The 27,116-nt window shown below is 29.4% G+C and overlaps 10 protein-coding genes across 11 annotated transcripts; 9 read left to right on the forward strand and 1 right to left on the reverse strand.

Moving 5' to 3' along the window:
* Window positions 1–35: 35 nt before the first annotated feature.
* LOC109606541 (ribonuclease P/MRP protein subunit POP5) lies at window positions 36–703 on the reverse strand. Its single transcript, XM_020023080.2, has 2 exons — window positions 545–703; window positions 36–493 (listed from the first exon to the last, which is right to left on the reverse strand). Exons 1-2 carry the CDS (start codon window positions 562–564, stop codon window positions 64–66), a joined length of 450 nt encoding a protein of 149 aa, XP_019878639.1. The 5' UTR covers window positions 565–703; the 3' UTR covers window positions 36–63.
* Window positions 704–1,565: 862 nt separating this feature from the next.
* LOC109599123 (syntaxin-1A) lies at window positions 1,566–3,209 on the forward strand. 2 transcript variants are annotated; one of them, XM_020015064.2, is made up of 7 exons: window positions 1,566–1,723; window positions 1,775–1,828; window positions 2,138–2,285; window positions 2,340–2,665; window positions 2,717–2,854; window positions 2,913–3,023; window positions 3,075–3,209. In XM_020015064.2, the coding sequence occupies exons 1-7, from the start codon at window positions 1,697–1,699 to the stop codon at window positions 3,141–3,143; spliced, it is 873 nt and encodes a 290-aa protein (XP_019870623.1). In that variant the 5' UTR covers window positions 1,566–1,696; the 3' UTR covers window positions 3,144–3,209. The 2 variants fall into 2 exon arrangements, with proteins under 2 accessions (XP_019870623.1, XP_049824015.1); XM_049968058.1 differs by lacking the exon at window positions 3,075–3,209 and having other exon boundaries at window positions 2,917–3,023.
* A 917-nt stretch (window positions 3,210–4,126) lies between these two features.
* LOC109599107 (cytochrome P450 4C1-like) lies at window positions 4,127–6,204 on the forward strand. The gene is made up of 8 exons (XM_049968051.1): window positions 4,127–4,320; window positions 4,369–4,484; window positions 4,596–4,686; window positions 4,742–4,924; window positions 4,979–5,358; window positions 5,417–5,485; window positions 5,533–5,884; window positions 5,936–6,204. The coding sequence occupies exons 1-8, from the start codon at window positions 4,155–4,157 to the stop codon at window positions 6,094–6,096; spliced, it is 1,518 nt and encodes a 505-aa protein (XP_049824008.1). The 5' UTR covers window positions 4,127–4,154; the 3' UTR covers window positions 6,097–6,204.
* Window positions 6,205–7,437: 1,233 nt separating this feature from the next.
* LOC109599126 (cytochrome P450 4C1) lies at window positions 7,438–9,593 on the forward strand. Its single transcript, XM_020015066.2, has 8 exons — window positions 7,438–7,642; window positions 7,692–7,807; window positions 8,042–8,132; window positions 8,186–8,368; window positions 8,429–8,808; window positions 8,862–8,930; window positions 8,980–9,331; window positions 9,383–9,593. The coding sequence occupies exons 1-8, from the start codon at window positions 7,477–7,479 to the stop codon at window positions 9,553–9,555; spliced, it is 1,530 nt and encodes a 509-aa protein (XP_019870625.2). The 5' UTR covers window positions 7,438–7,476; the 3' UTR covers window positions 9,556–9,593.
* A 403-nt stretch (window positions 9,594–9,996) lies between these two features.
* Window positions 9,997–12,798, forward strand: LOC109599109 (cytochrome P450 4C1). Its single transcript, XM_020015051.2, has 7 exons — window positions 9,997–10,184; window positions 10,236–10,351; window positions 11,199–11,472; window positions 11,530–11,912; window positions 11,970–12,038; window positions 12,095–12,446; window positions 12,499–12,798. The coding sequence occupies exons 1-7, from the start codon at window positions 10,019–10,021 to the stop codon at window positions 12,675–12,677; spliced, it is 1,539 nt and encodes a 512-aa protein (XP_019870610.1). The 5' UTR covers window positions 9,997–10,018; the 3' UTR covers window positions 12,678–12,798.
* A 1,329-nt stretch (window positions 12,799–14,127) lies between these two features.
* On the forward strand, window positions 14,128–15,979 carry LOC126265713 (UDP-glycosyltransferase UGT5-like). The gene is made up of 4 exons (XM_049968047.1): window positions 14,128–14,440; window positions 14,489–15,286; window positions 15,339–15,561; window positions 15,613–15,979. The coding sequence occupies exons 1-4, from the start codon at window positions 14,191–14,193 to the stop codon at window positions 15,908–15,910; spliced, it is 1,569 nt and encodes a 522-aa protein (XP_049824004.1). The 5' UTR covers window positions 14,128–14,190; the 3' UTR covers window positions 15,911–15,979.
* A 595-nt stretch (window positions 15,980–16,574) lies between these two features.
* LOC109599115 (UDP-glycosyltransferase UGT5) lies at window positions 16,575–18,445 on the forward strand. Its single transcript, XM_020015056.2, has 4 exons — window positions 16,575–16,885; window positions 16,940–17,737; window positions 17,793–18,015; window positions 18,073–18,445. Exons 1-4 carry the CDS (start codon window positions 16,639–16,641, stop codon window positions 18,374–18,376), a joined length of 1,572 nt encoding a protein of 523 aa, XP_019870615.2. The 5' UTR covers window positions 16,575–16,638; the 3' UTR covers window positions 18,377–18,445.
* Window positions 18,446–19,641: 1,196 nt separating this feature from the next.
* LOC109599106 (UDP-glycosyltransferase UGT5) lies at window positions 19,642–21,488 on the forward strand. Its single transcript, XM_049968048.1, has 4 exons — window positions 19,642–19,937; window positions 19,993–20,787; window positions 20,841–21,063; window positions 21,121–21,488. The coding sequence occupies exons 1-4, from the start codon at window positions 19,694–19,696 to the stop codon at window positions 21,422–21,424; spliced, it is 1,566 nt and encodes a 521-aa protein (XP_049824005.1). The 5' UTR covers window positions 19,642–19,693; the 3' UTR covers window positions 21,425–21,488.
* A 215-nt stretch (window positions 21,489–21,703) lies between these two features.
* On the forward strand, window positions 21,704–23,464 carry LOC109599118 (UDP-glycosyltransferase UGT5-like). The gene is made up of 3 exons (XM_020015058.2): window positions 21,704–22,035; window positions 22,088–22,882; window positions 22,936–23,464. The coding sequence occupies exons 1-3, from the start codon at window positions 21,789–21,791 to the stop codon at window positions 23,457–23,459; spliced, it is 1,566 nt and encodes a 521-aa protein (XP_019870617.2). The 5' UTR covers window positions 21,704–21,788; the 3' UTR covers window positions 23,460–23,464.
* Window positions 23,465–24,159: 695 nt separating this feature from the next.
* On the forward strand, window positions 24,160–25,940 carry LOC109599112 (UDP-glycosyltransferase UGT5). The gene is made up of 4 exons (XM_049967965.1): window positions 24,160–24,406; window positions 24,461–25,255; window positions 25,315–25,537; window positions 25,596–25,940. Exons 1-4 carry the CDS (start codon window positions 24,160–24,162, stop codon window positions 25,903–25,905), a joined length of 1,575 nt encoding a protein of 524 aa, XP_049823922.1. The 3' UTR covers window positions 25,906–25,940.
* The last annotated feature ends 1,176 nt before the right edge of the window (window positions 25,941–27,116 follow it).

Below are 27,116 nucleotides of genomic sequence, written 5' to 3' on the forward strand. Positions count from 1 at the left end.
AATTAGAATTATCAGTTTTGTTAAATAAAAGAAAATTAATTTTTTTTAAATTTATTTAACCGCTTAAACATTTAACACAGAGTCTAAATTCAATAAGATTTTCCTAATTTCTTCCTTTTCTTCATCAGTCTTTAAATTACAACAGAACTCATTGAACCTCTTTTCCTGGTAGTTTTTAATAAAAATAAAACAGTGCCTCATTGAACTGCCGACGTATAAAATGTTCAAAGCAATCGGTTTACCGTGTGCTTCTTTAACACATGGCACAGAGGCTGCAACCATTCTGTGAGGTCCTTTTCTTGCTCGGATGATGGCTATTCGAGTGTATTCATTGCAGTACTTGGCGGTGAAACCGGCATGGATTGCTGCTACGCCAAAATCACCGTATAGATCTTGAACCTTCTCTTTTATACAATCGTTCAGTAATGAAGCGCTCATTTTCAGAACTGACACTGGTTGATCATTTTCTCTGTTGACCTGTACTACAAAATATCTTCGGATTGACAAATTAATTAAATGATTAAATGAATGCATTTAAATTTACCTGTTTTTTACTCGAACCATTATTCATTAATATTTATTTTATTATTTTCAATAAATATCATGTTGTTTATAATAACATAACCTAATATACGTACGTTGTTGGTTATGTTGGCCATTGGTTATTTGAAAAGGTGAGGTCCGTACTTAAAATTTTAAGACTATTTCTCAGAGGCGTGTTTAAAAAATTCAAAGAAATACTTCTTTTTAACAATGATACATTTCAGGTGGACACAGAATGCTAATTATTATAGATACAACATTGTAATTTTTATATTATCACTATTATTTTATTATTAAATGTTTAGTAGTATTTTGAATTTAAAGTTAACAATATAAGTTGAATTAATAATATTTATTTCTTAAATTCTTCTGAATAAGCAAATATACCTTTAAAAATCTACAATACGTAAAATATATGTTGACCAGATACCTGAAAAAACCTTATATAATTTAATATTCAATATAATATGATATATGTTACAAATAATATACAAATAAATATTAAAAATCTCCATAATTAACATATTTTTTTTTTAAATTTTATATATATATATATATATATATATATATATATATATATATATATATATATATATATATATATAATAAATTAAAAAAAGTAAAATAAAATAAAGTATTGTTATTTTACCATATAGTAATATTTTTATGTTTAGATCCTTACTTTATTACTGGAACAAAATAAATACAAAATAAATAAAATAAAAACAAAATAAATAAATAAATAAATTATTATGTGATTATGTGTAAAAATTTTAACTAGACTTTTATAATTTGTTGTGATTGTAACTGGTGAACCTCCAACATAAGACATTATGTTTATTATATTCCCTAAAATTCTGATATATTTGTAAGATATCACACATGGAAATAAATATATAGTAAATTTGTCTAGGCAACTAAAACTACGTGAACATTTTAACAAACGTATAATTATAATTTACCTTCACAAATGAGTCATGTATTTGTATAAATAAACAGATATCCTACGTACGATCACTTTTTATTGAAATTATAAAATTAACCTTCTAATTTTCTTATTTTCAAATGTTACTAAATACATATGTACTTCGCTTATCTTGAGTAAATATAATGTTATTTACTTATTATATTCATTAAAGTTTACCTGAGCAATATGAGGGACCGATTAGCTGCGTTAAAAGTAAAAATACACTTATTTTATTACTACATAATCATGTATTTGATGTTTTAGGCTGCTAGTAAGGACCACAGTAATAACGAGACAAATATTCAAATTGAGGCGGAAGTAAGTAGACACAAATTTAATTGTTTTATGTAAATTATTTCTCAACCTCAATGAGTTGTGTGATATAGTTCAGTGCTGCGTGTAGCCTCTATGAGTGTACAGATTAGATTATTATTTATTATCTATTTTAAGTTAATTTTATGCAACTGTTAACTGTGGCGTCTATACATTTCTTCAAATTTCGTTTTCATAGACAATAAGCGACACCTCTTTATCAACGAATGAATTGTTCACATACTGTAAATATTGATAAATTTGATTAAATTTTTATTAAAATATTTTATATTGTTTTATGTTATAACATAACAGCCTTTAAATCAAGAATCCAGTTCACTAAAGAATACCTTTGAAAGAGGCCAAGTAATTCAACAATGGATAGATTCAATAGAAAAGAACAACGAACAAATGAGGGAGTATACTACCAAAAGTCAGATTCAATCCGTCTTCGACCAAAAAGGTGATTTAATTTATTATTGATTAATTTGTACAATAAACAAATGAATTATTTTAGGCATAAATGATAAAATAGAAGATCTCTTTGCTAAAAACAAGGCGATATGCATGAAAATAAGTGGTAAACTGAAGGAATATGAGAACGAACTCAAAACCACCGCCACGCATTCGGCAGAAGAAAGAATAAAATCGGTACAGTATAACAGTTTGAATAAAAGATATGTCGAGGCATTTAAAACCAGCAATTCCATTATGGAAAAGCACAGCAACAACATTAAGGATTCAATTAAAAGCCAACTGAGTAGTAAAGGATTAGTTGTAACAGACCAGGAATTAGATGAGTTGATTGAAAAAGGAGAAGACATCCAAGTTTTTACTGATAATGTAAGAATATCTGAAATGTCATTTTTAAAATATTATGTCAGTGTTGTTTAGATTCTGGCTGAAACAGCGGAAGCTAAACGTATGCTTCAAGACATAGAAGAAAGACACGAGCATCTTCTAAAAATTGAAAGGACTCTAGTCGAAGTCAGGGATATGTTTATTCAGATTAGTATTTTAGTTGATAGTCAGGTAAATTGTCCAAATTGTTCATAGTACTTATTTAATAAATTATTTAATTATATTTAAGCAAGAAATAATTGACAGAATAGAATATCAGGCTGAACAAGCTAGAGATTTTGTATTGAAAGGGGAGCGCCAAATACAAAAGGCGAAAACAAATAAGAAGAGAAGTTTAAAAGTAACAATACTTATTATTTTATATTATGTTATCTAATTTATTTTGTTTCAGTGTAAAATAATTATTACTGTCGTAGTAGTCGTATTTATACTAATATTAGTGGCATCACTTTTGAGTTGAAATTCACAAAAGTAGTTTTATTTTGTACATGATTTTTAGTTAATAATTACAGAAATAAGTGATTAGTATGTGTAGTTTTATTATTAATTTTTTAATACACATGATTATTTGTAAAACAAAGTTTTTGGAATTTACCCTTTTTATAAAAAATAGTATAATAATTATTATATTTCTGATAGCACATAATAATCAAAGCTGAAATGTTTTTAAATAAGGATACATTCTTAAATAAATCATCGCATTTAAATTAGAGTAATGTATATATTATTTTTATTTGATAAATCTTATTTATACAATTATTTTGACCTATGGACAAAATTTACGACAAGTAAATACCACGAATTATAATAAAGATTTTAGTTAATCATAATAATAATATTCAAACAAATATAATTAACTTCATTAAAAAAATTGTGTGTAATGACTTGCAAAACCGAATCAAGTTGTCCTTATGCAAGAAATAACAAGTTATATCTAAAAAAACTTAAATACACATAGGTAGAAACTCGTCTTTCTTGAGGAAACAGAAATTTAAGGCACAATAGCAATATACCTTGCTCATATACTTCCATTTGAGTAAATGGGATCGATCTGAAACAAAACAATTTTAGGAATCGATTTTGTACTTTTTCAATTAGGTTAATGTGTATTTATTGAGGATACCAATTAGGAGAGCAATACTCAAGACTTGATCTGATAAGATGGTATAAACTGCATCAATTTGTGTTTTTCTCTGTAAATGACGTGAATTACATTGAGAAAGTTTAGATAGATTGATACATGAATATTATCGATTATCAATAAAACTTTATTGATTTGTAATAATTCTAAATTTAATGTGGAGTTTTTAACATTATTAAGTTAGTTTTAGTTGTAACTTGTTTGTTTATATGAAAATAAATATTTATAATCAATGCGTGATTAAGATAAAAAACCTTATCTAACATTAACGATACCATCAAGCTATATTAAATTGTGTTACAAGAGCTTATTTTATTCAGTACACCGAAAATGTTCTTGTCAACAATAGTACTATCTGTAGGACTAGGTTTTGCAATAATCTACCTAGTTCATCGATTGGCCAAATGGAACGAATTCAGAAAACAAATTAATCTACTGCCTGGTCCAAAAGCTTTGCCAATTATTGGTAATGCCTTGGAACTTTTAGGGTCACAAGGTATAAATTTCTAATTCAGTTTCAGTTAATTGACTGGGCTTATTTCAGATAAAATTTTTAAATCTATGAGAAAATTGGCCGCCGAATATACTAAAAAAGGAACTGCCAAGCTTTGGTTGGCACATTTAGCCCAAGTGGGAATACAAAATCCGTATGATGTAGAGGTAGGTTTATTGACATTAATTTTTATATTTGTTCTGAAGTTACAACAAAAATGAAATTTGGGGATTAATTAAAAAAATATATTGATAACTTTAATATTTTTGGAATTACAGAAGTTAATTTCATCTACAAAACACAACTCGAAAAGTGAATTTTATGATCTTCTTCACATTTGGTTGGGTACTGGATTACTAACCAGTGATGGTACTACCTTTCAAATTAACCAACAAAATTAACTTTTAACGTAACTCATTTATAGGTAGTAAATGGCAAGCCAGACGAAAAATATTAACTCCATCCTTCCATTTCAACATTCTTCAGGAATTCTTCGTTATATTCACTGAGCAAACGGAGATTTTGGTCAAGGATTTGATGAAATATGAAAAACAGGAAGTGGATATTATTCCGCCAATAACCCAGTTTACATTACACTCAATTTTAGGTGACTTTAAAGTTAAAAACAATTGTTAATCAAATTATATGATTCGTATTTAAGAAACTGCAATGGGTACAACCATGACTTCTGGAAACAAAGAACAAGAAAAATACAAGCAGGGCGTTTACAAAATGGGTGAATTCATAGTGTATAGAATTTCTAGACCATGGTTTTTCTTTGATACTCTATTCGCTTTGACCAAAGGTTTTTGGGAACAAAGAAGTTTGGCCAAATATTTACGCAATTTTTCGTATAATGTAATCAAAGAGAGAAGAGAAAGAATCCTGAATAATTCCGTTAACAAAAAAAATGATGAGCCTTCTTCTTACTCCACAAGGAAAAAGCTCGCCATGTTGGACATGTTGATATCTGCCAACTTAGAAGGTGTAGCTATTGATGATGAAGGAATTAGAGAAGAAGTTGATACATTTATGTTCGAAGTTAGTTAGATTAATACGCATCTGTAATTTCAAAGTAATGTAACTGGATTGGTTTTAGGGTCATGACACTACTTCAATGTCCATATGCTTTACTTTGATGCTAATCGCAAACCACAAGGAGATACAAGTAAGTGTTTTATTTTAGACTAACACAATTATAATTATTTTTTATAGGACAAAATTTACGAAGAAATTTTCTCGATCTTTGGTGATTCAGACAGAAAAATTACATTCACCGACCTCCAAGATTTGAAATATTTAGAACGATGCATCAAAGAAAGCCTCAGGTTGTACCCAAGTGTTCCAATGATTTCTCGGATTACCAGTGAAGAAATTATAACTTCAGATGGTTACAAAATACCACCGAAAACTTCAGTCAATATTTCTATTTTCGATATGCATAGAAATGAAAATTATTTCGAAAATCCGGAAGTCTTTGATCCCGATAGATTTTTGCCTGAAAACACACAAAATCGTCATCCTTTCGTTTACATCCCCTTCAGTGCCGGACCCAGAAATTGCATTGGTAAATTGCATAAAAAATATGTCTTTCAAATAACAAAATTCATGTTTTTAGGCCAAAAATTCGCCTTGATTGAGATTAAGACTGTGATCACCGGAATTTTAAGGAATTATGTATTGGAGCCAGTTGACACACCGGAAACAATAACTTTGATAACTGATTTGGTTATAAGACCTAAAGATGGTATAAAAATAAAATTTATTAAAAGGAAATAAAATGTTTCTAAATAAGATATTTTGTTTCATCACACTGGATTATTAAGTGTATATTGTATTTTAGTAACCTCTGTAAATTCGACGCAATAAAAAAGTATATTAATATTATTGTTTTTGTTGTACTTATCAGTGGTTGTTTAAGTATAATGATAGATTACTAAAAAACAAATTTTAAGTTATTATATACTTTTATAACCTATTAACCTTTACACAAAAAATAATTTTATCTATTATCTTCCACTCTTATAATATTGTGGCATTGTTCTAATCAATATTGAATCTTGAGTCAAACTGAATGATCAATTAATACATTTTATGTTAAATATTGTGAGAGATGTCTACTACCCTTAAAACCAAAGAATTTAACTCGATTCAATTTTTAAACTAAACTATATTCAACAAACTATGAGAAATTATAGTATAATTAACAATTAAACTATATCTTGACTTATACTTTGTATCAGGTAACTTATTTAAGATAAAGCCGGACATTTCATCAATACTACTTTTTCCTCCAATAAGATTAACTAAACAAATATATATTTTCCACCCTTAACCCTCTAGTTGAACTGATTTACGAATTTTCTTGCTCTAAGGTAAAATGACACATGTAAAAACCTTTAAGTTGTTCTTGTTTTATTTTATAAAATCATTGACTTTGAAAGGTTTGCATAAAATACGTTGTTAAAATTATGTTATAACTCTTTAAGTCAAACAAGTAAAATTGATAGAGTCATATTAAACATGTTAATTTCAAACACACTGTATGATAAATCTGCTACGTTCAGTACTGTTGAAATTCGATAAAAACCACAAGTGCATATAAACCGACAGAACAAGGCTAAAGTACATATTGAATTATTTTACGATAATTTTATATTTAGTTTTAAGATAAATTGGTAAAAAGTCGTAAAAATCTTTCCGCAATAACAAATAGATGTATAATAAAAAAAGTGACAACTTGTACTCTGGTTATATGAATAGCAGGAAAATAATGTTTAAGTTGAAACAAAAACCCTTCGCAAAATGAAATCGATTATACAGAGATACCCTTATCTATCGTTTTAGATAAATTCACCAGAAATACACAGAACTGAACCAAAGCAGTGGACAAAGAGGAACACTACCATAAATATTTTTATATTAACCATTAAAATGCACCTTATTCTTTTGTTACTCAATTTTAGCATTAATTGTGATTCATACATTTTATCTTAAAAACTTTTGTTGTTAACCCAAACATTTTTATCTGTATTTGTACTTGTGTCCTTAACTTTAAGACTTTAACCCTGATTACAATATTTAAGCAATTCAATTAGCTATCGATTTTAGTAACGAAGAATCTCCATAGCAGGTTGTTGTTCTAGAAGTTTTACAAAAATGTTGTTATCAACAATATTATTAGGTGCAGGGTTAAGTTTTACAATAATCTACTTAATTCATCGATTGATCAAATGGAACGAATTCAGAAAACAAATCAACTTAATACCTGGGCCAAAGGGTTTGCCAATTATTGGCAATACCTTGGAACTTTTAGGATCACAAGGTATAACGTTAAATATATGTTTTAATTAATATTAATGAGTTTATTGCAGAGAAAATATTTAAATCAATGAGGAAATTGTCACAAGAGTATACTAAGAATGGAACGGGCAAACTTTGGTTGGCACATTTAGCTCAAGTGGGAACACAAAATCCAGATGATGTTGAGGTAGATTCAACTTCTATTTGCAAGTTACAAATTACAATTCGTAATTAGAAATGTTCTTATGCTAAGAAGGAAAACGTGGCGTTTGTTGCAAAATCAAAATATTATGATTTGATTGCACCGTTTTTGACCTTAATCTTTTACACAACTCTATTAACGTCATTATGATTCACAAAATGTTTGCTATTTTTATTTTATACATTCATTGACAATTCTTTATTATTTTTGCAATTACAGAAGTTAATTTCATCCACAAAACACAACACGAAGAGTGAAATTTATGATCAGCTGCACATTTGGTTGGGTACCGGATTGTTAACCAGCTATGGTACTTATTTTCAATTTACTCAAATAACAATGCTTACTTTAACTTATTTATAGGTAGTAAATGGCAGTCCAGAAGAAAAATATTAACCCCATCTTTCCATTTTAACATACTTCAAGACTTCTTTCTCATATTCATCGAACAAACAGATATTTTGGTTAAAGAGTTGATAAAAAATGAAGGACAAGTTGTTGATGTTATTCCACCAATTACCCAGTTTACACTACACTCAATTTTGGGTAACTTTAATGAATATTTTACCAAATATTCTTAAAAAATAAGTACGTTTTGTATTTAAGAAACTGCAATGGGAACAACCGTTACTTCTGGAAACAAAGAACAAGAAAAGTACAAGGAAAGCGTTTACAAAATGGGAGAATTCATCGTGTATAGAATTTCCAGGCCATGGTTTTTCTTTGATGCTATATTTGCTTTGACCAAAGGCTTTTGGGAGCAAAGAAGCCTGGCCAAATATTTACGCGATTTTTCTTATAATGTAATACAACAAAGAAGAGATAGATTCCAGAAAATGTTAGCTGACAAACAATTTGAGCAATCCTCATCGTACTCAACAAGAAAGAAGCTTGCCATGTTGGACTTGTTGATACGTGGTAATATGGAGGGAGTCGCAATCGATGATGAAGGGATTAGAGAGGAAGTTGACACATTTATGTTCGAGGTTCATTAAATTAATTCGCATTTGTAATTTTAATACAATTGCATTGGTTTTAGGGCCATGATACTACTTCAATGTCAATATGTTTCACATTGATGCTAATCGCAAATCACAAGGAAATACAAGTAAGTACTGTATTTTAAACTAATAGGGAACTATAACTATTTTTTGTAGGATAAAATCTACGAAGAAATTTTCTCGATCTTTGGTGATTCAGACAGAAAAATTACATTCACCGACCTCCAAGATTTGAAATATTTAGAACGATGCATCAAAGAAAGCCTCAGGTTGTACCCAAGTGTTCCAATGATTTCCCGGATTACCAGTGAAGAAATTATAACTTCAGATGGTTACAAAATACCACCGAAAACTTCAGTCAATATTTCTATTTTCGATATGCATAGAAATGAAAATTATTTCGAAAATCCGGAAGTCTTTGATCCCGATAGATTTTTGCCTGAAAACACACAAAATCGTCATCCTTTCGTTTACATCCCCTTCAGTGCCGGACCCAGAAATTGCATTGGTAAATTGTATAAAAAATATGTCTTTCAAATAACAAAATTCATGTTTTTAGGTCAAAAATTCGCTTTGATTGAGATCAAGACAGTTATCACCGGAATTTTGAGGAATTTTGTATTGGAGCCAGTGGACACACCAGATACCATAACCTTGATAACCGACCTGGTTATAAGATCTAAAGATGGTATAAGAATCAAATTCATTAAAAGGAAAAATTATTGTAATTAAAATATAGTTTGTTATGTATGATCATTTTATATTGTAATTACTACCTTACAGTATTGTAACATACCATATTTTGTAAAATCAAATCAATAAATTATTTATAAAAGCTTGACGTTTTTGTTGTTACATATGAAAGAAGACAAAATTATTGTTTAAATTTAATCCTTGGATTATGTCAAAAGAATTTAAAATATGTTTTAATTGAGATAACAATCGGCATAAACATGTATAGAGATAATAATTTTTGGTAATATGATTTTGTATATTACTTATTGACCTTTACACAAAAAAATAGTTATCTTTTATCACACCTGTTGTTATAATATTTATACTATTTATAGTAATGAATATTGAATTCTTAGCCTAATCAATATATGTAAACATAATTTATCTATATTGCCACCACAATCTCTTTGTTGTTTAATAAATAACATACATGAAAATTCTACTGGTCAGTTCAGCCAAAATGTTGATATCGACAATACTGCTCACAGCAGCACTTGGCTTACTATTAGTATACCTAATTCATCGTTTGGTAAAGTGGAATGAATTCAGGAAGCAAATTAATTTGTTGCCAGGGCCAAGAGGTTTGCCATTTTTTGGCAATGTTATCGATTTTATTGGTTCACAAGGTAAGATTAGATTAGATTTTTAAAGATTTAAATACAATCAGAGGGTTTCAGAAAAAATATTCAAACATCTTAGACAGCTAGGCGAGGAGTATGGACAAGAAGGTATTGTTAGAATTTGGTTGGGACATATGGCCCAAATTGGACTCGGCCATCCTTCTGATGTTGAGGTAATATTTTTATTGCGATGAAACAGTTTATTCTTATGCGTATTTTATAATATGACTGATCAACATGGAGCATGCAACATTTTAAACAAAATTTTATTAAAACTTTTGTAAAAACCCTTTAAGTAACATTTTTTATTGATTAATCCATTAAAATTCATAAATTCATATTATTAATACCAATTAGCATTTTAATAAACTCTTTTAACTTTACATTATTTAACGCACTTACGATAAATTAATTATAAATTAATCATTAAATAATTCCATTTCTTAAGTTTCCATAAAAAGTAGAATATAAAAAATATATACATTAATTTAAATTTAAATAATATCTCTTAAATGGTTAAAAGGAACTACTGATCTTATTTTGAAGTTGTTTAATTATAGTATTGGAAAATGTATCACTGAAAAATCTTATATAAACACAAAATTATTATTATTATTATTATTATTATTATTATTATTTTGAATTTGGCCCCATTCTGCTTTAAAACCCTCACATACATTTTGAGACAAATCTAATCAAAAATATTTTTTACGTCACTCAAGATTATAATAATAGTTCCTTGTTGCAACATAAATTTATATTTATTTCAATAAATGACCTTTCCATAATTGCGTCGATTTCACGAGACGGATTTACTTTGTTTTGATTTTATAATCAATACAAAATAATGTAAATATTTAGTTATCAAATCAAAAAATTTATTTTGAACATATTAAGTCATTTATTTGTTTTTGTTATCAACAAATATTACTCATATGTGCATCATAAATCACCAAATGTGATGTATTGCATTATGTTAAACAAAGAGAACTTTTAACGTAATATGTTTGTTTGTGACAGAATTTGATATCATCCACAAAGCACAACTCAAAGAGCGATCTCTACGATCTCCTTCACATTTGGCTTGGAACTGGACTTTTAACCAGTGATGGCAGCAAATGGCAATCTAGAAGAAAAATTCTTACTCCTTCCTTTCATTTTAATATACTGCAGGAATTCTTCCCTGTTTTCACCGAACAAACCGATATATTAGTTGATGAATTGATGAAAGTAAATGGACAGGTTATTGACGTTGTACAACCAATCACTCAGTTTACTCTACATTCAATATTGGGTAATTGAAATAATGCATTATACTGAATTCTCTCATTTAATTATTTTTTGTCTTTAGAAACGGCCATGGGAACTACTATGGCATCGGGAAAAGATCAGGAAGAATACAAAAGTGCTGTTTACAAAATGGGAGAGTTCATAGTCTACAGAATTACTCGGCCTTGGTTCTTTTTCGATCCCATTTTTGCTTTTACAAAAAGCTTTTGGGAGCAGAAGAGCCTCGCCAAATACTTGCATAACTTTTCCTACGGAGTTATCGCCGATAAACGTAAACAGCTCTCGAAATTTGCTTTGAGCAATAACAACATGACAGTTCAACCTTCGTCGTATTCGACGAGAAAGAAACTGGCCATGTTGGATATGCTCATATCTGCAAATCTGCAAGGAGCTCCTATTGACGACGTTGGAATAAGGGAGGAGGTTGACACTTTTATGTTTGAAGTAATGGGTATTGTTTTACTTGTCTTGCCACCAACAATTGAGTTGATTTCTTTGTAGGGTCACGACACTACATCCATGTCAATTTGTTTCACCTTGATGTTGATTGCTAACCACAAAGACATTCAAGTACACACCACAAAGCAAAAAAAAGTATTTAATTTAACAAATAAAATTTTTTGTAGGAGAAAATTTATGAAGAAATTTATTCAGTATTTGGGGACTCAGATAGAAAAATCACTTCAGCCGACATTCAAGAGCTGAACTACTTAGAGAGATGCATTAAGGAGAGTCTTAGATTGTATCCGAGTGTTCCAATGATCTCCAGAATTCTGAGCGAAGATTTTATTACTCAAGGCGGTTACAAGATACCAGCCAAAACTTCTGTGAACGTTTTCATCTATGACATGCACAGAAGGGAGGAATTATTCGAGAATCCTGAAGTTTTCGATCCGGATAGATTCCTACCAGAGAACACTCAAAAGCGCCATCCGTTCATCTACATTCCATTCAGCGCTGGACCCAGAAATTGCATTGGTAATACTATGATTATTTGTTATTGATGTGTTAAATTAATATCTATTTTAAGGACAAAAATTCGCTTTGATGGAGATAAAGACGGTCATCACGGGAATCTTGAGAAATTTTATTTTGGAACCTGTCGACACTCCTGAAACTGTTGTTCTAATTACGGATTTGGTTCTCAGACCAAAAAATGGCATTAAAATGAAATTCATTAAAAGGAATAACTTGAATGTTTCAAGCTGAATTATGTATGTTGTTTTTTTCTTACTTATTGGTCGTTTTAGATTGATATTTGGATACATACAAAATTATATACAAATTATAAATATACTCATATTGATTACTAATACCATAAACAAATAATAAATGATTTAAATTTTTATGATAATTAATATATATTATAATGATAAATAATAAAAGTGGCTTTTTGTATATTATTGACCAAAATATGTTATATCTATAGTCTACGTTTAATTAAATTATATTAAATAATCTTTTAAATGAGATATATGAAAAAAACTTCTACACAGTATGGCTAAAATATTTAAAATTTTAAAAAGTTGATATAATAATAACCAAATATGTAGTAATATTTTTATATTTAAAGATGTTCACATTTAGTGATGTAATATGGGTTGCGTATCTCCACAGAATTATACTACTGATAAGTACCAAATATATTATTATGTTATATTATATTATTCATTATAATAGATAATGAAAATTATTATAACACATTATTATTACACTATGAGAAACAAAGTAACATAAATACTTTAGTCAAAAAGCATTTTAAACTGTATCAAAATATTTCAAGTTCAAATAATTAAAGTTGAAAAATAATTATATTCCATTTAATTGATAACTTTTATAAGTTGTCGTAAAAATATTGATTGCTCACACTTTTGCAGTTGAAATGAAAAATTCAAATTCATGATTATTTTACCCATAAATGTTTAATTGAAATTAAATCATAATGATTCATGCTATCAATTATCAAGTTATAAGCTTATAGATTTTTGTGTACAAATATTTTATTCCAGACTCTTACTTTATAGATAAAATCTGTATTGTTACCTTGGTAATATGTTTCATAATTACTCGAAATTTCGATGCACGTGCAATTTTTCCTTCACCAAATCTACTATGATAATATTTTTAATTTTTTCTATATTATAACCTTTTAATTTAGATAAAAGTACATAAAGGATCGCTTTGTGAATTAAAAAAATATATTTTACAGCAAACTTAATAATTATGAACATTAAAGTATATTTTTCTGTTTTCTTACCTGGAAAACAACATTAATGTAACTTAACATAAAACATGTCTTAATTAACAATTCGTTGTGTTTAGTGAATGAATAATAAAACATTTCATCAAAGTTTTGTAACACATAATCGAAATTACTACGACCAGTTTGCAGTGGCCTATCAATGATTAGGTGCAAATAATAATTAAATAAAGGTGCAAATAATAATTAAATAAATGAATAATTAAATAAATGAATAAATTAATAGATAAAAATGTCATTAATTTTAAATCATTGAAATTAGTTCAGTAACACTAGCAGGAATTTAATAATATAAACAGCATTATTCATTATTTAGTATTTCTAGCTATATATATGATTTATAAATCGAATTAATTTTTGTTTTATTACAATTACCCCGCCACTGCCACTTACCTATATTAATATTTCATATCATATGCATTTTGTATAAAGTTTATTACAGCATATCAATCAGTTCTCGTTATGAATCTTCAATACTTATTCAATTTAACAATTTTGGTCACATATTTTAATTTCGGACACTCATACAAGATATTAGTGGTATTTCCAATACCACAATCCAGTCATTTTATATTGGGTAGTACCCTCGCAAAAGGTTTAGCAAATGCCGGACACGATGTTACATTTTTATCACCGACTGAAGATAAACATCCACCGGAAAACGGAACTTATAGGCAACTAGTGCTCCATCAACTTCATCAAGAATACGAACGTGAGAAATTTTAAATTTTTTGACCACTTATATTTGTGTATTTTTCAGGTCACAATGTTAATATGTTTGAATTGATATGTTCCATATTCCAAACATTGAAATTTTTTAATATGCTGAATTCATTGACGGAACTGGTAATCAACTCCACAGAAGTTGAAGAGCTAGCTAATAACAAAGAGGAATTTGACGCAGTGATCATCGAGGAATTTATGACCGATGCCCTCAAGGTTTTTCAATACTTGTTTAATGCCAAATTGATCGCGTACAGTCCAGTGGGACCTAATTATATGATCAATGATTTGGTCGGAAACCCGTCGGCTCTCGCTTATGTTCCCGAAATAGATTTGTCTTTTACAAATCCCATGAGTTTTGTCGACCGTGCCGAAAATTTCCTAATGTACATTTCTGAAATGATTTTAAAACACTGGGTCATGAAACCAGCCCAGGAGGAGCTTCTGAGGAAATATCATCCAAATGCTCCCAGTATAGATGAATTGCGAAGTTGTGTGTTTTTGATTCTTATGAATTCTCACATTAGTACTCATCAAGCTACTCCGATCGTTCCCGGTATGATACCAATTGGAGGATACCACGTACAACCATCAAAAGGATTCGAAGATCAAGAATTAAAGGAATTTTTGGACAACGCAGATGAAGGTGTGATTTACTTCAGCTTGGGTTCCATCTTGAAAAGTACAGATTTACCAAAAGAAAAAGTAAATATTTTACTAAACACATTTGGACAGTTGAAACAGAAGGTTGTGTGGAAGTGGGAAAATGATGAGTTACCCAGTAAACCTAAAAATGTAAAGATCATGAAGTGGTCCCCACAACAAGAGATTTTAGGTAATTTATTTTTATAATTTAAATTAGTTGTGATTAATTAGGTTCATTGTAGGCCATCCAAATGTGAAGCTTTTCATTTCACATGGAGGATTATTGAGTACTATAGAAACTATATACCACGGTAAACCTGTGTTGGCTATTCCAATATTTGGAGATCAACCATCAAATACGCAACAGATGGTTGACGCAGGTTTTGCTTTAAGACACGACTACCATAATTTAACTGATTCCGAAGAACTTCTGGCTAAAATTATTGAACTGCTGAACAATCCAAGGTAAATTGTTTGGCTTGAATTGTCAATAGTCTTAGATTTATTGTGTTGAAGATATTATGATAATGCTCAGTTGAGATCAAGAATATTTCATGATAGAGAAGTTAAACCAATGGATACTATAATTTTTTGGGTGGAATATGTTATCAGACACAATGGAGCATCTCATCTTAAAGTTGCAGGAATAAATTTACCGTGGTATAAGTATTATCTCATTGATGTTATATTATTTATGTTTATTACGATTGTCATCTCAATATCAATATTTTTATGGATCATGCTTCACATTTTTAAGATATGTTTGAGGAAGACTAACGTGACAAATATGTTTGAGTATAAAAAGATTAACTAATTGTAAATATTAGATAAGCTTATATCTGTATAACATTAATTTATTTTAATAAACAATTATATAATTGGTTGAGTTCTGTATAAAATGGTGTAGATGGAAAATATTTATATATATTTTAACTTTAATATTTAGCATAGGCATTGTGCTATTGTTAGTTTTTGTTTTTGAAATAAGAGGAAGGATAAAGCAACACATATGTTCAAAGAAGACTCTTAATTTTGATCGAACATTTTCTTATTTAATATTCCTTAATGTTCATATTAAGTTCATTGTTATTTAGTTAGTTAAATTCAAATTAAATAACACAAAACTCATTTATTAAATGATGATTTTACGATAACGGCTGTTGTGTTAGAATGTAATAAATTACTTAATTAGACATTACTATGATTTAAATCATTTTTAATAATACTATAAATATGTAAATATTGTTAATATTAGAAATGTTTATATGAAAATTCATATTTTTGTTTTTATTTAGCAGTATTATAATATAGAATTAGTTCAAGAAAGCATCTAAAATGTAAATCACATAATATGGCCAATAAACCCTCTTGAGATGACTCATCTAAATCTGTCTTAGAATCGCAGACATAGATAACCAAAAACATTGATAATTAGACCTTTAATGACTTAGCAATATTAGTCTAACAACGATACAAATTTAAAATGTATACTTATAAACTCATTGATCTTCAGTTTACTTCAGTTATAACCTCAAACACATCATGTTGCACACTTTCGGAATAGTGTTCACTTTATTGGCTATTACAGTTTTGTGTCATGGTTATAAACTTTTAGTGGTATTTCCAATGCCTTCTAAAAGTCATTTCAACCTGGGAACTGCTTTGGCGCGTGGTTTTGCTAATGCAGGACACGATGTAACTTTTCTGAGCCCTTATGAAGACAATTATGTACCTACTAATGGAACGTACAGATCTTTAGTACTAAATGAAGTTTTGGAAAAACACAGCAGTAAGTATTGCAATTTATGTATTTGTAACATTTTAATTTAACAATTAATTGTAGAAAATGAACATGATTTGTTTAAGTCTGGGGATTCGACTTCAAAATTTTTTAAAATAATCACAGAAATGCTAGATCTGATATCTAGGGAAACTTTAGGGTCAGCAAGTGTTAAAAAATTATTGGAGGATGGGGAGACGTTTGATGCAGTTATTTTGGAAGAATTTAGGATAGATTCATTAAAAATATTTAGACATCTTTTTAAAGCACATTTAATAGCATACAGCAGCATTGGGGCCAATGCAATGATCAACGATCTTGTTGCCAATCCATCTCCATTATCGTTTATACCGGAAATGAATTCGGATTTACCCGTAAAAATGTCATTTTTCCAAAGAATTTATAACCTCTACCTCCATTTACTTTTCAAAGCTTTCTTCCAAAATGTAATGACACCTAACCAAGAAAAACTACTTAGGGAATATTATCCAGATTCCCCAAGTATAGAGGATCTGAAAAAAAATGTATCACTGGTATTAATGAATTCGCATGTTAGCAATTTCCAACCGGTTCCATCAGTTCCAAAGATGATTGAAATTGGAGGTTACCATGTTCAACCTCCAAAGGGCCTACACAAAGATTTAAAAGATTTTTTGGACAATGCAGAACATGGTGTTGTATATTTCAGTATGGGTTCTATTTTAAAGAGCAAAAATATGCCAAGGGAAAAGATCAATATCCTTCTTAGAGCATTCAAGGAACTCAAGCAGAAGGTACTGTGGAAATGGGAAGACGACAATTTACCTGGATTGCCAGATAATGTTAGGACAATGAAGTGGGTACCTCAGTCAGACGTTTTAGGTAAGAATTGCAATTCAATTTACTGAGCACCGTACATCAACAACAATAATTTTAGCTCATCCTAATGTAAAATTATTCATAACTCATGGTGGTTTACTTAGCACCACTGAAACAATTTACTTCGGAAAACCTGTATTGTGCATACCAATTTTTGGGGATCAGCCGGTGAACGCACAGAATATGGTATACAAGGGATTTGCACTTAGGTATGATTACAAAGATCTGACAAATTCAGAAAAGTTTTTGGCGAAAATAAATGAAATGCTTAACAATCCCAAGTAAGTTAATTATTTAAAAACAGATTTATAAATGATTCATATATAAATATTTATTAGGTACTACGAAAATGCTCAGACCAGATCCAAAATTATGCATGACAGGAAAGTTAAGCCTATCGATGAAGCAGTATTTTGGGTTGAGTATGTGATACGTCACAATGGTGCTGAACATCTTCGTGTGGCTGGTGAAGACTTGACGTGGTACCAATATGCTCTCTTAGATGTTGTGATGTTTGTAATTGTTGTTGTGATAATAGTATTGACAGGATTGTTTGTACTTTTGCGGTGTGTTATTAGAAAATTATTAGGATGTAGGTGCAAAAGTAACTCTGAGAAGAGTAAGAAAGTCAAGAGGAATTAGTATATATCTTTGGAATATTTCGTAACTTAAATTAATTTATATAATCATAATAAATTTTTATTAAGGACACATTTTTTTATTTCGTTTTTTCAAATCCTGTATATACGATATTTATATAAATTATTTGATTATAGTGTATAACAAGTGACATATAATTGATATGATATTTAATGACTTTGCAGTTTAAATATGTATTTGTAATAGATACTAATCAGGTAATGGTGTAATGTTTATAAAATCACTGATTGAGAGTTTATCTCAAACAAGACGGCAGCCAGATCATGATACAAATATTAAAAACAAGTTTATTGACTCTTGTAGCTTTATGCAATGGATATAAACTTTTACTGGCATTCCTTATGGCTTCAACAAGCCATTTTATTTTAGGTAATGCTTTGGCGAGAGGTTTGACTAATGCAGGACGCGACGTAACTTTTCTTCTGAACATCTTCGTGTGGCCAGTGAAGACTTGATATAGTACTAATATCATCTTGTATTTGTATCTATTGTTGTAGTACTAGCATTGATACCACCGTTTGTGCTTTTGCGGCATATGACATGAAGAATATTGCGATGTAAATATGTACATAAACAGAAGAAGAGTTAATATTTAATATTTTATTTTATATTTTTGTATTTTGTGTTAAAGAATATATGTTACTCTGCCCTTTTATCAAAATTCCTTAAAGATAAATTGAATATATTTATATATTTCCTCAAAAATATTGTATAAAAGCACATATGTGTATTCAAGAATGACTAAGTAATCGATAAATTAATTATGTAGGAATATTATGAAAATGCTTTACTCGAAACCGCTTAATATATTATTTGTTAACATTTGCGTGACCCGGAAAAGTTAACTGGTGTAAAAATTTAACCTTTAAATATTTTAACCTTCATCTGTACATTACCATATTACTCTTGCTACTGTTTTTTGTTCTTTACGTTGTGTTATGAGAGCACTATTAATTAAAATATTAAATTTAGTCAATATATTATAAATAAATATTAATATATATGTATTAAATCAGTGATAATTCTACTGTCGTACTCTCTCACTACTGTAACGAAATTACTTACAATATTACACAATATTAGAGAAGACTTTATTAGATTTACAACAGTAAATATTATAAAATATTGTTTTAATATTTACAATATAGATGGAGACATAGATAACAAAAAACTCCCATAATTAGACCTTTAATCACCTCGCAAATTTACTTCAACTAAATACTTACAATAGATCCTAGGCAGACAATTTTAACTTATTTATAAACACTTCAGTTTAGTTTAGACCGTCGTCAGATAACGATGCGGACATTCAAGACACTCTTAACCTTGTTGGGTATTTCAAGTTTGTGTAATGGATACAAAATTTTACTAGTGTTTCCTGTACCTTCAAGAAGTCATTTCAATTTAGGAAGTGCTTTGGCCCGAGGATTGGCTAATGCTGGACACGATGTAACTCTTCTAAGCCCTTACGATGATGATTATGTTCCAACTAATGGATCTTATAGGCCGGTAGTGTTGAGTGAAGTGTTAGAAAAATATAATGGTAAATACATGTAATATTAAATTTTTCAACATTTTAATTTTAATATTTATTTAAGAAAATAAAATGGACATGTTTACTTCTGACGAATCAGCATCAACATTCTTTAAAATGTTTAGGGAAATGGTAAGCCTAGTTTCTAGGGGTACGTTAGGGTCAACAAAAGTAAAAAAATTGTTGGATGATGGAGAAACTTTCGATGCAGTCATCGTGGAAGAATTTATGTCAGATTCATTGAAAGTATTTAGTCATCTCTTTAAGGGACATTTAATTTCATATAGCAGCATTGGACCAACTTCATTAGTCAGTAACCTTGTTGGAAATCCATTTCCTTTATCGTTTATACCGGAAGTGAATTCAGGTTTACCTGTAAAAATGTCATTCTTCCAAAGAGTATATAACTTATGGATTCATTTGTTTTTCAAAGTTTTCTTTGCGTTCGCCATTCCTGATCAAGAAAAAGTCCTTAAAGAATATTATCCAGACTCTCCATCTATAGAAGAATTGAAGAAAAATATAACTTTGGTGTTGATGAATTCACATGTTAGTAACTTTCAACCAGTTCCAACTGTTCCAAAGATGGTAGCAATAGGCGGTTACCATGTGCAACCTCCGAAAGGTCTTCCCAAAGATTTGAAACATTATTTGGATAAGGCCGAACATGGTGTTGTGTACTTTAGTATGGGTTCCGTTTTAAAGAGCAAAAATATGCCTAAGGAGAAAATCGATATCCTTATTGGAGCATTCAAACAACTCAAACAAAAAGTACTTTGGAAATGGGAAGATGATAATTTACCAGGGATTCCAGATAATGTAAGGACAATGAAGTGGGTACCCCAGGCGGATGTTTTGGGTAAAAATTATAATTTATTGTACTGAATATAATATCTATAACATAATTTTCAGCTCACCCTAATGTCAAATTGTTTATTACTCACAGTGGTTTACTCAGTACCACAGAAACAATTTATTTTGGAAAACCTGTACTGTGTATACCAATTTTTGGAGATCAACCGATAAACGCACAAAATATGGTGAATCATGGATTTGCACTACGCCATGATTACAAAAATCTGACCAATTCTGAAGAATTTTTGTACAAAATAAAGGAAATGTTGAACAATCCTAAGTAAGTTTGTATATTTCAACAAATTGACTCACAAATATATTCATACATCGTTTTTAGGTACTATGAAAATGCTCAGACTAGATCCAAAATTATGCATGACAGAAAAGTTAAGCCTATTGATGAAGCAGTGTTTTGGGTCGAGTATGTAATACGTCACAATGGTGCGGAACATCTTCGTGTGGCCGGTGAAGACTTGACATGGTACCAATATCATCTTATAGATGTTGTGCTCTTTGTATCTGCTGTGGTACTGCTAGTATTGACAGGATTGTTTGTACTTTTGAGGTTCATCACTAGAAAAATATTAGGTTGTAAATGCATAAATAAATGTGAAATGAATAAGAAGTACAAGAAGAATTAGAATACCATACATCTATTTTATATTTTGTCACTGACATTTATATTTATTATTAAATTTTTTTTTAATTGTTTTTCATTTAATTTCTAAATATATTTTTATATTTTATAAAAATAACAAAATACATTTACGTAATGTTGAGACTATAAGTTAATAACATTTATTTGTTGAGTTTATATTGTTTTCTTACTTTAAATATTGTAATATTACTCAGATAAATCTATATTACAAAAGATAACTAAAAACAATTGATATTCATCGCATCGCATTCGCAATATTAGATAAATACTCACGATAGACTCTGACCGAATAATATATATTTACACATCGGTCTCCACTTTAGTTTAGACAACACCGTAGTCAAATAATGACACAAACATTCAGTGTAGTGCTAACCTTGTTAGCTATTGTAAGCTTGTGTAATGGATATAAACTGTTACTGGTGTTCCCTGTGCTTTCAAGAAGTCATTTCAATTTAGGAAGTGCTTTAGCACGAGGATTGGCTAATGCAGGACACGATGTAACACTTATAAGCCCTTACGATGACGATTATGTTCCTACTAACGGAACATATAGATCGATAGCGTTGAATGAACTTTTGGAAAAATACAACAGTAAGTAGTAATATTAAATTTTTCAACATTTTAATTCAAATATTTATTTTAGACCAAAATATTGACATGTTCACCTACAGCGAATCTACATCAGAATTCTTTAAAGTGTTTGGGGAAATGTTAAACCAAATGGTTAGAGGAACTTTGGGGTCAGCAAAAGTGAAGAAATTGGTGGATGATGGAGAGACTTTTGATGCAGTCATTATAGAAGAATTTATGATGGATTCATTAAAAGTATTTAGACATCTATTTAAGGCTCATTTCATCGCATACAGTAGCGTTGGACCAACTACAATTATCAACGATCTTGTTGGAAATCCAACTCCATTGTCCTTCGTACCGGAAATGAATTCAGGTTTACCCATAAAAATGTCATTCTTCCAAAGAGTTTGTAACTTATGGACTCACGTATTTTTTAAACTTTTCTTTGGGTTCGTTATTCCTGATCATGAAAAAATTCTTAAAGAATATTACCCAGATTCTCCCTCAATAGAGGAATTAAAGAAGAATATATCATTGGTTTTATTGAATTCACATGTTAGTAATTTTCAACCAGTTCCAACAGTTCCGAAGATGATAGAAATAGGTGGTTACCATGTGCAGCCTCCGAAAGGTCTTCCCAAAGATTTGAAAGATTATTTGGATAAAGCCGAACATGGTGTTGTGTACTTTAGTATGGGTTCCGTTTTAAAGAGCAAAAATATGCCTAAGGAGAAAATAGATATCCTTATTGGAGCATTCAAACAACTCAAACAAAAATTACTTTGGAAATGGGAAGATGATAAATTACCAGGGATTCCAGATAATGTAAGGATAATGAAATGGGTACCACAGGCGGATGTTTTGGGTAAAAATTATGATTTATTGTACTGAATATAATATCTATAAAATAATTTTCAGCTCACCCTAATGTCAAATTATTTATTACTCACGGTGGTTTACTCAGTACCACAGAAACAATTTATTTTGGAAAACCTGTACTGTGTATACCTATTTTTGGAGATCAGCCGATAAATGCACAGAATATGGTGAACCATGGATTTGCTCTACGTCATGATTATAAAGATTTGACGAATTCCAACGACTTTTTGGATAAAATTAAAGAAATGCTGAACAATCCCAAGTACTATGAAAATGCTCAGACCAGATCCAAAATTATGCATGACAGAAAAGTTAAACCTATCGATGAAGCGGTGTTTTGGGTCGAGTATGTGATACGTCATAATGGTGCTGAACATCTTCGTGTGGCCGGTGAAGACTTGACGTGGTACCAATATTACCTTATAGATGTAGTAATATTTGTGTTTGTGGTTGTATTACTTGTATTATCAGGACTGTGTGGACTTTTGAGATTCATCATTAGAAAAATATTAGTATGTAAATATATAAATAAATGTGATAAGATTAAGGTCAAGAAGAATTAATACATTGTCATTTACATTAATACTTTTTATTAAAAAATATATATTTAATAATGTTTTATTTTTACAAATTTCCTCTATATATTTTCTAAAATATTTTATAAAAACACATAATATTAAAATTATAAAACTTGAGTTCTTATAGACAATATAATCTCTAAATTTATATATTATTTTTTATTTATTTGCCAAAATATATTTTTTTATTTAAAATTATTAAAATCGATAGTAAAGAAATAATATTTATTGTATTAGTAATTTTTATTGTGTTACTAGAAATCCATTAAAATGTGTAAAATTAAAAATAAATATTAACTTATTTGTTGAATGAGTCATTAATTTACTATCATACTGTTTCACAGTTGTGTTAAACCTTAACAATTTACGCAGTCGGGGTATTTCATATTGTTATATATTACGCAACGTTGGAGAAGATTACATGAAATCTAATTCATAATTTTTGTACTTATTATAAATCAATATCAATCAGCTATAATATATATTATAATAATTTTTATTGATATTAGTCACATAAATCTACATACGAGTTGGAGACATAGATAACCGAAAACACTTATAATTAAACATTTAATCGCTTCTCAATATTAAATAAGTACTTATAATAGACACTAATCGGATGATTTTATTATATTTATAAATTCATTGGTCTCCAGTTCAGTTTAGTCAAAGCCGCAGCCAGATAATGACTAAAAAATTCGGAGTAGTGCTAACTTTGTTAGTTTTTGTAAGTTTCTGCAGCGGATATAAACTTTTATTAGTATTTCCTGTACCTTCAAGAAGTCATTTCAATTTAGGAAGTGCATTGGCACGAGGTTTGGCTAATGCAGGACACGATGTAACACTTCTAAGCCCTTATAATGATAAATATGTTCCCACTAATGGAACGTATAGACCAATAGAGTTGAACGAAATTGCAGAAGAATATAACAGTAAGTATTGTAATATATAATAATTTTCATAATTTTAATGTAAATTATATTTAGAATATGGAATGGACATGTTTACCTTCGGTGAATCAACCACAAAATTATTTAAAATGTTCACCGATTTAATTAACCTAATATCTAGGGGTACTTTAGGGTCTCCTAAGGTTAAGAAATTGCTCGATAATGGAGAGACATTTGATGCAGTCATTTTGGAAGAATTTACCACAGACGCGTTGAAAGTATTTAGACATCTGTTTAAGGCACATTTAATTGCTTACAGTAGCGTTGGCCCAAACTCAATGGTTAATGATCTCGTTGGAAACCCATCTCCGTTGTCGTTTATACCAGAAATGAATTCAGGTTTACCCATGAAAATGTCGTTCTTCCAAAGAGTTTACAATCTTTGGATTCATGTGTTCTTCAAAGTGTTCTTTGCGCTGGCCATGCCCAATCAGGAAATACTTCTTAAAGAATATTATCCGGACTCTCCGTCCATAGAGGATTTGAAGAAAAATATATCGTTGGTCTTAATGAATTCGCATGTGAGTAATTTTCAACCGGTGCCAACAGTTCCCAAGATGGTGGCTATAGGCGGTTACCACGTGCAGCCTCCGAAAGGGCTTCCCAAAGATTTGAAAGATTATTTGGATAATGCCGAACATGGTGTTGTGTACTTTAGTATGGGCTCTGTTTTAAAGAGCAAAAATATGCCGAGGGAAAAAATCGACGTTCTTATTGGAGCGTTCAAACAACTTAAGCAGAAAGTGCTTTGGAAATGGGAGGAGGATAATTTACCAGGAATACCAGATAATGTAAGAACAATGAAGTGGGTCCCGCAAGCAGATGTTTTAGGTAAAAAATAATAAACGAACTTGCTGAATAGAATATAACTTGTATAAAATAATTTTCAGCCCACCCTAACGTAAAGCTATTTATAACACACAGTGGTTTACTCAGTACCACTGAAACAATTTACTATGGAAAACCTGTATTGTGTATACCAATTTTTGGAGATCAGCCGATAAACGCCCAGAATATGGTGAACCATGGATTTGCTCTGCGCCATGATTACAAAGATCTGACAAATTCCGAAGAGTTTTTGTCTAAAATAAACGAAATGCTGAACAATCCTAAGTAAGTTTACACATTTTAAAAAAATGACTCATAAATAAAATTTCTTAAATATTATTAGGTACTATGAAAATGCTCAGATGAGATCCAAAATTATGCATGACAGAAAAGTTAGGCCTATCGATGAAGCCGCCTTTTGGGTTGAATATGTGATACGACACAATGGTGCTGAACATCTTCGTGTGGCTGGTGAAGACTTGACGTGGTACCAATATCTTCTTATTGATGTTGTGCTTTTGGTATCTGCTGTGGTACTACTAGTATTGACAGGATGTTTTGTACTTTTGAGATGTATTACTAGAAAAATTTTAGGCAAATATTGTAGGTGCAAAAGTACAAGTGAGAAGAATAAGAAAATCAAGAAGAATTAGTTTAATCTTTTTTGTTATATATTGTTATATAAATTATATTTATTTATTAAAGATGTCTTATTTTTTCAAATTACCCCTAAATACATAAAATGAAGTTTTTGAAAAAATATATTTGGCATAAAAATGAACATTATTTTTGGTATTATTTATTATATAAATATTTAACCGAAATGGCACGGACATTTCATGCCTGAATGCTATACTGGCAAAATTTAAATATGAAGTAGGTATTTACACGAACCAACCCTTATTCTATATTATATCTTGCATTTCTTAAATTCATTGTTAAGAAAAATCATTATATGTTAATTATTGAAACTATAGGGTGAAAAATATTTCCTACCTATTAATGAGGTCTCATAGTTTCGTATTTTGGAAAATTTAAAATGAGTATATAAAATGTAAATGTATTGAATAAGTGTATACGATAAATTAGTAAACAATCATATGGTTGTGCAATAATTTAATAAATTATCTAATCACATGTTACTCAGTGTATATTAAATAGTTTTAAAGTACTATTTGTAGTGACTAAGTATAAATATAGATATAATATTTGAAAGTTGTATTATATATAGTAGGAGATAACAAATTACATTTACAATTAGATATTTAATGAATTGCAAATGTTTTTTTGATTTTTTTAATATTAATTGAATGTTTTTTGTATTTTAAAATATACCTAATTTTATTTAAACTATATATTAATGTATGATTTGGGAAGTATTGTAATTTGTTTATATTAATTTAACACGTATTCTAGAATAAAAATCCAGTAGCTTCATGTGTTTTGCTTTTCTTATATACATTTTATTTTTAATTTTACATACTTTAAAACTACCCTAAACTTAATATTTTCTTCAAAACTTTTATCCTTGTTCTTTTATTTTAAAGTTTGTGGTGCTGTATTTGTCTCACACAATATTCTTCTTATCGGAAAAATAAGCGACAACTAGACGTTGTTAATGTTGTTGGGTATAAATTATAATTTAAAGGACTGAATATAATATCTATAAAATAATTTTCAGCTCATACTAATGTAAAATTATTTATAACACACAGTTTATTCAGTTTACAGTTTTAATAATAATACACAGTTTATTTATTTATAAACTCCGGATTACCATTTAATTACTATTGTATAGTGTATTCACATAAGGCACGGAGTGAAGTAAAACAATAGTTATGCATATTCATGCACAGTTCATGTG

Source organism: Aethina tumida, chromosome 5 (assembly GCF_024364675.1).
Source record: "Aethina tumida isolate Nest 87 chromosome 5, icAetTumi1.1, whole genome shotgun sequence".
NCBI lineage: Eukaryota > Metazoa > Arthropoda > Insecta > Coleoptera > Nitidulidae > Aethina > Aethina tumida.